Raw genomic sequence first — 9,937 nt, forward strand, 5'->3', positions numbered from 1 at the left:
GCAGACAGAACGTAGCTGCGCGGTGTGTGTCTCGGTTATGTTGACGAACCCCGTTCGAGCGCCGCACTCTCTTTAGTTGAGTCTTTCGATTCCTCGAGCGAGATGCAGCTGCCAACACATACCCCGGTTCTGAGCGTTTCATTTGGTAGTCCATTAGGAAACAATCAGGACAACTGCTTGGTTAGAAGCTCTCTCGGTCCGATTGACTGAGGGACGACAGTACAGGATCACCCTTACCAGCCTAACCTACGATCGTATGCTCATGCCCTATGACTTAGAACGGGTGGATGATACGAGATCCGCAGGTTTCTGCAGCCGGCGGACATAGCAGCGAACCCTCTGAAGCAGACGGCTTGCATGCTTCGGAAGGAAAAGTGCAAACGAAGTTCAGCCTCGATGTCTTGCCCTTGTCGTCGTGACTGCCATTTTCGGTTCTTGAAAGCTGTAACAAAAATATAGCTGTATCGATCAACTTCCTAGAGGTGCCGCCCCAACCAACACGCGTTTCGCCCTCTGCTTGGAGCCCGTGAGCTAATAAGTTCCTTCCGAATGTGTCTACCCTGAGTTCTGGGCGTCTTCCGGTTTTGGGATTTCTGAAAAGGCCGTTTTGAGTTTTGAACAGCCGATGCCACAGTCTTGGTGGCATTTCTAGGTTCCGTGTTGAGTGGTCGTTGCGGTGCAGTTCAGAGGGCTACTCACCCCACGGCCGTTCTTCGTCTGTGTCGTCACTCTTCTCCGTCGTTCTTTGTTCCTAACCCTCTCTGGTTGTGCCTACGCCGCAAACGGACTGACGGTCACCGGTCGTACCACTGTGCTACGCGCATCAACACATGCACTACCGACGGTATGCGCTTCGGCACGCAAGTATCCGGTGACAATCATGATAGATCCGCGGCAGACGCACAGGGTACTCACTCAGCCCACGAGGCTTCCTCGGTGCGTTCAAGAGCCAGGATGCAAGCTTGCCCGCGGACAGGCACTCTGCCACAGTGCAGTTGATCCAGGCAGAAAGAACTTGAATTCCCGTTCTCTTGCAAGGTGAGGGAGCTCATCAAAGTAATCGACTCTGCTTTGGCTTACAGGAATCGTTAAGTTCACGTGTGCGGATCGGCAAGCTGCGAATTATCTTGATCAAGCTGAATCGCCAAACGAGCTGAGAGCTCTGTGTTTCTCAGATAGCTAGTCTTGTCAAACATTAGTAGCGGCTCTCTACTGCAGCGGAACTGCCACGAACATTTGGTTTGATGCCTCTACTCACTGATTTCTTCATCTAACTTAACTGCCGGCTCCACCGCAGCCGACTCTTGTTGTACTATCCTTTCGCGTGACCCTGGTGAGAAATATCGGGGGATGGCACATATCGTGGTTTGGTTTCAATTGTTAACTGGGTCGGTGAGTTGCCAATGACAAGCACACGATCTGTGAGCTTTCAGCTTCAACGCGCAGTTGTTTTACGCCGCCCCGTTCTTCGTGGATAGCAGCATATGCAAGCGTCATCAGACGCAGAACTCTAGCAGCCACCCTCATGAGTTTAGGGTTAAACCCCAAACGTTTGTCGTGCTTTTCGAAACTGAAAGTACATCGATAACGTCGAATGGAACTGCATAACGCGTCTCCATACGGGGCGTACCACTAGTTTTCTAATGGCTGCCGCCGCCAGCGATTCCACAACAGAGCGAAGCCTGCGTAGGGTGAATGAGACAGACACACACAGGACCCCGAAGACGGTTCAGAGACGCGTGGGACTACGATCTCCCCCATTGGAGACGTGATCAAATTTGTAGCCTCGAAGCCTACCGGAAGGAGCTTGCTGGAGTTGCTTCATGATAGTCACACTCGAAGGACGTATTAATCGTCGATATACGGCCACTACTAACAAACAGTCAGTGTGGTCGTTTCTAAGGGTTAAGGTGGCTTGCGCCGATTGGGTCACGGACGTATCCGCCGACCCTTGCGTCTCTGTTTGTTGACCCTTCGGTTACGTTTTTTAGTTTCACGTTGAAACAGGTGATGGCTTTCGTTCCCGATTTGTTTTGAATTCCGCGCCGTCCACTTCCTACACACCCTTTCTCTGAGGCCGGCAAGTGTTTGCCTGGCAGCACGCCTCGTGCGCAGTGTGCTCGGTATTTCTTCGCCGAGAAAAGCATCTTCCACGTCTGTGCCTCGCCAGCATGGTATTATCTTTCCTTTTCCGTCGTCGCACAAGTCACAGTGGACATGTCAGACTCTTGCTGTGATTCAAGAAGAACGGATTCGCCATCCAAGCGTGGGTCTTGCATGTGGCTCTTGTTCATTTGAGGCGTGCTAATCGTAGCGCATCCCTTTCTGAGCCGGAAGTGCCGATATACGTTCCAGTCGCATGTACTGAAGAGTGGTCTTCGGGCTCGCAAGATGGAACATATGAAGCGCCTGTGTGTACGTTGGTGCCACGACTATGAGGCTGCATGAGACCGAGCTCGTCGCCCCCCCCCTCTGCGGTGCGAATCAGTAGATCTTTGTGTGATGTCCTCGAGGCGGTGGTGGTCCTGGTCCTCCCATGCAGCTTGGTGTGTCATCTGTCCGTCCCGCGGGAAAGTGCTGTCGGAGTAGGTCCTTCGGGGTTCATGTTCTTTGTTTCGAGGGCCTGCTCCCTGTTAGAGCTCGTGTGCTAGCAGCGACGTGGTTGCCTTGGCCAATATGATTTGGCAGACAAGAAGTTGCGCAGCCGTGGTGCCTTCCCAAGCTCAACCGTAGGCGGCTTGGCTTTCATGTGTTTTTCAAGATTTCTTGTTACCGCGTGTGTAAACAGTGGGTGCAAGTGGGAACACCCACTACTGGTTCCCTCAAAGTGATACTGAACAAGGCAGTCTTTGCTGATATTCACTGGCACTGAATTGCGTTCCTGAAGGAGGAACGTCGGTATTTGCACGATTTGAGAGATCCGTGTACATTGTAGGGAGCGCGTCTACCGCTGCTTTTGCTATCCAGGCCGCTGGAGGGCTTCATCAGTCCCACGTGCATCGCTGGTTTCTTGAGAGTCCCGGCGGGAAGACACAGGAAGTCCGGTTCGCTGCTTTGAGAGAATCAGTTATGCTCCCACAGGAAAAAAACTCACTCTTTTCACTTACATGGGAAACTCTGTGCAGGTTGCCCGCGCGAACGTGGACCATTCTGCATGTATGGGAGGGTTTTCATATTCAGCAGCAAGGAGGCGTTCGTAGACTAGGTTGGAAGGAATCCACAGCTCGGAGGGCTTTGATGCATTCGATTGTCGGATGGTGCTCTGTGTAATGGCAAAGAGGTGAGACGTGGTATGGATATGTGGCGAAGGCCTGACTACTGTTTTCATGGGTGTGCATCAGACTGTGCAGTGTGAGAGAGGAGTTTTTATGATACTGTGGTGGCGCAGAGCATTTGTGTGGGTCCGCGGCTTTAGAGGCAGACTTGCACCTGGAGAAACTGGGTCGCAAACACTGAACAATCCTGCGTCGGGCAGAGCATCGGCGACACCGGCGGAAGGAGGGAAACATAATATACAAGGTCCCCGGAACTACAGGCATGGGGGGATCCATTGAAAGTGATCCGCGGCAGCACGACGAACTGCGCAGGCATCTGATGGCACAGCTGGAGTATCTGCGAAGCGAACAGGGGCGCATAACGCAGCGGAACGTCGAGCTTCTCCAGGGGACGGAGTGCCTGCGAGAACAGTTAAGACACATGCAAAGGCAGCGGGAAATTATGGATCGGCAGCGGCTTCACATGGAGCAGCAGCTCTTGTTTATGGAAGAGCAGCATACGACAATACAGCAGCAGCGGGCTCACCTTGGCGTGCTCCAAGACCGTATATGGCAAAAACAACGCGAGCTGGAGGACCTGGAACGAGGACCTGTTCAGATAGGAGGCGCGACTGCAGATCTTGCGGAGAAATTCGTACCTGTTCCCAACGGGGACTTTCTTGAACAGGCGTTCGCATCCTTTGAAACGTGTGCCTCATTGAGCACCGCGAAGCAAGCATCTCATGAAGAGCTCAGCCGTCGCTTCTGTGGTTTGTACAACCGTCTGTCAGAACTCTCGTTGGAGGACATCAGCAAGCGCGAGTGCGACACATTCGATGAGAGAGGAGATTGCACCGTGGCTGTCGTAGATAAACCAAACCCTAGTTGCCCTGATTCAACGGTAAGTGCAACGACGATGGCGGGTGGAGGCGCGGGAGTAGAGACAGCTTCGCATGTCTAATGCAGCGTGTAGTCGCGTTTTCAGCCACGCACAGGCGGACTGATTGCAAGGTGTGAAAAGAAGCCATGTAGTGTCCACTAGACTAAAACCATTGATTGATTAGAACGCTGGCGTGAGAACCGCCAAGTAGAGTAACGTGACTGGTGGACATGGTGAGGGTTAATCTTTTATCCATAAGCATATATGAGCCTCATTGACCGGGTGCTCGTCTTCGATGCCACGGCACCGTCGCGCTGTTGTTTTGTTTTTAGAGAGCAGAAAAAACGGAAGTCACTGACCGACTTGACGAGCAATGCCTCACGGCTTCATCTTGCAGCTCAGAATCCTCCGAGCTTTCTCAGTCATGCAACACACAAGTGGAGCCGGTGGAGCTGGACTTGGCACGGTCGGCCTGGCCAGAACCGTTGGAAACAGGACTCGGGAGGTCGCCGTCTACAGCAAGTCCCCGGACAAGTAGTATTTTCTGTCCGAGTCCCACTGGAAACAGTGGGGATGCTTTATTGCGTCCCACCAACATTGTTGTGTCTGTTCTAAAAGCGTCTGGAGTCCAGGTATTCGGGGAAGCTGATGATGTTGGAGGCGTGGAGGTGGAAGAAGCGAATGGCGCGACGGTTGGCCTAGAGAACAGGGCAGTTACTGTAAGCTCCACGACATCGATCGCTGTTCCACTGCTGGTTAGATCGGTTTCCCCAGGACAGCCAATCGACGTACAGGGAAGAGGGGACAACGATGCCTTTCACTGCAAAACCATTGGCTTAGTAGCCGACGCTTCTGTGGAGGGATTCCGGACTCCTGGAACACCTGTTCGACAGGATAATCTTCTAGGCCTGGCGGCAGCCCGTTTTATGTTCAGGCCAGATGCGCCAGGTGAGGCCACCCAGGACTGCGAAGTTTCGTCGACTCTTTTCCGATGCTGCGCCTCGGCCGACTCTGTGGTAGGCCTTGCGCAACTGTCTGCAGAAGAGCCAGATTCCGTATTCGCTTTGGAAGTCCTGCGGTCACACAACACAGATAGAGCCTGCACCGGAGTTAGCCCCTGGCCTTCGTGCACCCAAGCGGCAACTCAAGCTGAAGAGCCGTACGCCGGGCGTCTGACATTGTCACGTTGCGATTCTATCCAAAGCGTCCCGCCCATCCACTTGTCGGTCCCTAGCCTGCGCTACCCATGCGTTTCCGACGATCCGTCGTGGACTATCGTGAGAACAGAGACCGCCGGAGATGGAATGAAAGGATGGCATCGCTCTGCAAGCACTCCCGGGGGTCACGACGTGAGTCGGGACCATGCAGGGGACTGCGGCCCCCGTGTGGCACATTCCTTTCAGGATGCCGGATCAATTGCTATAGAATTTGCAAGGCACTCAGGGGTTAGCCTCGCCAGTATCGCGGATATGACAAAGAATGACGCGCATCAGTTCCCGTCGCCCACCGGAGAGACCGATTGTAATCCGTCTGTTTCTATTGCGAGAGAGAAGGAAGAAGGCGACGCAAGGGGACAGAAGAAGAAAAGCCACGGCTGCCGAAGCTCCTGGCGTCCAGAATCGGCAAACCATGGGACGCAGAGTGGAGCAGGTGCAAAACGAAAAGATTCCCTTAAAGCAAACACCGCTTGTGGTTCCCGGGCAATCAATTCCAGGGGAGCAGCAGACGAGTGGAGTGGCAGTGGGGCGGAAGGCCTGACAACAGTCATGCTGAGAAACATTCCGAACAAGTATAACCGCAAACAGGTGATGGATGAAGTCGATATCAAGTTCAAGGGGAAATACAACTTTTTTTACTTGCCAATCGACTTCGTCCACGGTTGTAACGTCGGCTATTGCTTCATCAACTTTGTCGACACTGGAACATGCCAAGCGTTCAAACAAGAATTTGAGGGGAAGCGGCTGAATCTGTTCCGGTCGAAGAAGATATGCACAGTAAGTTTGGCATACTGCCTGATTTTTTTCGGATGAGTAGTGCTACGGCATCAACATGCAGAGCGCAACAGTCGTGTGCACATCATGGAAAGGGTGCTGCCCAGTTTTTTCCGTAAAGCCGCTCACGTGCTGCTGTGGGTGAGACACAGACAAGAACAAAGCTGTCAGAGCAGGAGGCACGCATGCAATACCAGTGAGAGCCTCCAGGTTGTACCTGCGTGCGTGTGTCCTCGAATATTGTACAGGTCACGTATGGTAGAGTGCAGGGCCTTAGGGCGATCCTGGATCACTATTTCAACTCTGCAGTAGTGCAAGCTCAGGATGCGTCTTGGCGACCTGTCGTTCTCAAAGAGGGTGTTGAACAGCCTTGGTCAGCACTGCATACAGCATTTCCGGAAATCTTTGATAGCGACGGGCGTCTGCGTTCGCCTAGCGGTGACACCGCAGCATCAGATTCCCAGGGGAGTTCGGCGTGCAGCCCTGGCAGAGCCATTGGTCGTACGCTTCCCTCTGGGAGACGTAGGGGAAGTAAACTTGGTGTAACAATCGAGGCTCAGCGGAAGGAGATGCGCAACCTGATAAGGGGAGGGCATCACAGTGTTCACAGAAGAGTAGCAAAAGGAGGCAGGTCTCCCGACCGAGCAGCGTGGGGGTACAAACATGCGTGATCACCCTGAGCCTTCCGTGCAGTATTTCGAAACTAATGTGGATGGATGAGACTTCACCCATCAATGTGCAGGTTTCTTTGAGAATGCTCTGCAGCCTTCAGGTCACAGCTCGCCAGACAGGAGGCCGAGAGATATATTTTTGTATGTTCAAGCTTCTCAGCTAGATGAAAGCGAGCCTGCTTATAGTGACGGAATGTTCCGTATTGGAACGAACCTCGGTTGTGTGTGTGACCATGCGCGTATATATACACCCGTGGTGCGGGCAAAGATCGATGCCATTATCATTTTGACTACACGTTCAAGCCCCAACTGCATTCTTATTGTAGGTGTCATATGATCTGTCACACTGCTGTTTTGCACACCGGTGTTATGGGAATAGCTGACCTCTTGAGTTGGTCGGACGCCAAGAATACAGGCGCGTACCCGCGAGTGCTCTGTCAGAAATTTTTATGCTTTTTGGACGCTGTGACAGGATATTTTTCAGAGACAGACGGGCGGGGCGGGTCCCATGGAGACGTTGACCGCAATCTGAGTGCGTTGGCACACCCTCGGTGAGCGGCGCTGCCCGTAAACGGAACTCTGAAAACGCGTTGAAGTAGTGGGAAGGAATTTAGGGGCGGTGTTTATAATACGTCCAAGTCGCGCGTGGGACACCGAATACAAACAGAACCATTGCCTCAAAGTGTCCAGTTGACCCGTGAGGAGAATCCCGCGGGCAAGAAGTCAGCGGTGATGCTTCGCGTGTTGTGCAGCAAGAAGCAAAGTGCACAGTGAGCAGCCGTTATTCCAGGAGTGTTTGCCCCTTGTACCAGTTTCACCACCACGCGTCTTTCCCTTCCGGCCGAGCACAAAGCCGGGACTATTTTGCCTCCTCGCCTTTTCGGATTTTTCAGGGTGATGTGAGACTTCCTGCAAAGATGTAAAGATATGAATTCCGTATAGGGCATTTTGTTTGGAGGTATGCGGTGGAAAGCGTGGGTACCGACCGATGTTCAGGCACCTCCCGTGCAAGTGGAGGTCCTGCAGCTTGTGGCTCATGTATGGGACGCTATTCGTGTTAGCATCCACTTATCATGAGCTTTATTTCCAAGGTGTTACCAGGGCAAATGAACTCGCACGATTCGGCGGTGTTCATGTGATTGGTGAATGGGAATAAGGCTTCACGTTGTACGTAGCAGGAAACAACCCGTCTGGTGGTACACGCAGCCAGCGGGGGGTGTAGTCGTGACAGGAAATCTGCACACGGTATCATTTGCCGCTTTTACATGCCGCTCTACGAAGCGTCGGATAGCACCTCCCAACTTGGGGGGAAACCCGCGCTCTTACATTGTTGCAAGCAAGAACCTGCCTGTTTTTTGCTCGCTGAATGACAGGCGGCTGGACGTTCCGTGCTTCCGTGTAAAGGCTCAAATGAGGTTCAACCGCTTGACAACGCTCCTTCGCAGCAAACGTGCGCGTGCTAGTGGGCATGAGCAGTCTCGGCGGACCCAATCTGGAGCGACTTGGCTGAAAACAGCAGTGAACAAGCTTGCGAGTGAGGATACTGAGTGGTTTGAAGGCGCGGAGCGTTTGCACTAGCAGTCGGTTTCTGCGTTTTTCTGAACGCGTTGTCCAAAAGCACGGAACTCGGGAAGGGTAGCGCCACGCCTCACGTTCAAATAGGTTGCTTTCTAAACCGTAGACAGGCAGCAGCTCACTTTCAGGAGCAAATACGACCATAGTGCAAATCTCGTCACCGCACCCGCTGAGAAGCGCTCACGAAGTCACACAGCCGCGGGCACGCATTGAATAGCAGACACTTGCTGGATTACCCACTGTGTCGCAACACGCACTCCCGAAATATGAACATCGATCCTCGGTGCAGATCTCAGGATGTCACGCCAGACAGGAGTGTTGTATTACACAGCAGTGCCGTCTGATGCACTCCTCGCCGCGCATTACTTCCGCGCAATGAGGGGATGATATCGGAGAGCGTACAGGAGCCTTGCATAACACCATCAAATACACCAACGTTTTGGCACTGCAGCCGTAGCAACTTTCGGTACCAGATACTTTCCTGCGAACAGCGACACCTCCTCGTTTCGCGGGCTTGTGAAGAGCGGACTGCTGGTGTGCCTGTGGCCCTGGAGCTACGTCGCCCTCGGCACACACCGCTAGAAGACTCGTTCGCTAGGGCGATATTTCCTTCCGCCAGCGTAGAAATGCACTGGTTGCTACAGACTCCGCGATTATCTCCGTAGCCATGCATCCGGTTCAACTTCATTGCGTCCCGTTTCATCTTTCAACCTGTATGTGGGTGAGCCCCAGAGACACCGGATGACCAACCCGAACCTTCCGCGACCCTTCGCCTCTAGAAAGTTGAGAAGGCACACAATAACAAATGTGTGTGCCTTCGCGCAGAAATAGCCTGCCTGTCTACTAAAGGCTTTGGATCTTTAAAGGAAAAACGCCGAAACCTGGGTGCGACCCGCGAAAAGGGAGACACCGCAGCACACGCTGCCTGCTAACCCGCCACGATGACTCACGCAGCGAGACAGAGACCACGAGGGCTTAGCAGCACAGGAAATGATCCCCAGAGTCTGTAAAGCGTCGAGACTTCTGGCATAGAACAGCGAAGCACATCGGGATCGCGTTCTACTTCATTTTTAGCACTGCTTTGCTCTAGGGCTGCCTCCGTCGACAAATTCATTGAGCTTGCATGACCGTGTTCTCACGCACGTCGCGGTAGGTCTGCTGTTTTCCCTGGGTCTCCACGTGCTCGGCGACGGCTCACCTCTGGCTCGTGTTTAGTTTTGTCCTTTTTCTTGAGCGTTCTTCCCCTGTCGTTGAACTCTCCTCCCTGAAAGCATAAGCACAGGCACAAGCTTCTTTGGTTCGCCGTAGTTCATTCGACCTCAAGCGCTTCGGACTGAACTTTTTCTTCTCTCGCGGCTTTCCGCTTCTTTCCAAGCGCGCTATCTGACTCAGTTTCCCTTTTTCTCCCTTCTACCGCATGCTCCCCGTGCGGCTTCCTTTCCATTTATTTCGGCTAACTGTTTGGCTTCCGTCTTCCTCACCAGCTTTCGCTTGACGCAGGGCTCCTTTCTGCCGGCCGTGACATACTTCCGCGCCATGAGATCCGCGCTCTCTTCCTTTTTTGCC

The 9,937-nt window shown here is 53.2% G+C and overlaps 1 protein-coding gene across 1 annotated transcript; it reads left to right on the top strand.

The window, feature by feature from the left end:
* Positions 1-3,537: 3,537 nt before the first annotated feature.
* On the top strand, positions 3,538-6,796 carry BESB_074880 (RNA recognition motif 2 protein; the record flags this gene model as incomplete). Its single annotated transcript, XM_029365861.1, has 4 exons — positions 3,538-4,155; positions 4,767-4,853; positions 5,538-6,128; positions 6,374-6,796. The coding sequence occupies 4 exons, from the start codon at positions 3,538-3,540 to the stop codon at positions 6,794-6,796; spliced, it is 1,719 nt and encodes a 572-aa protein (XP_029218345.1).
* Between the last annotated feature and the right edge of the window lie 3,141 nt (positions 6,797-9,937).

Source organism: Besnoitia besnoiti (assembly GCF_002563875.1).
Source record: "Besnoitia besnoiti strain Bb-Ger1 chromosome Unknown contig00007, whole genome shotgun sequence".
In the NCBI taxonomy this organism is placed as follows: Eukaryota; Apicomplexa; class Conoidasida; order Eucoccidiorida; family Sarcocystidae; genus Besnoitia; species Besnoitia besnoiti.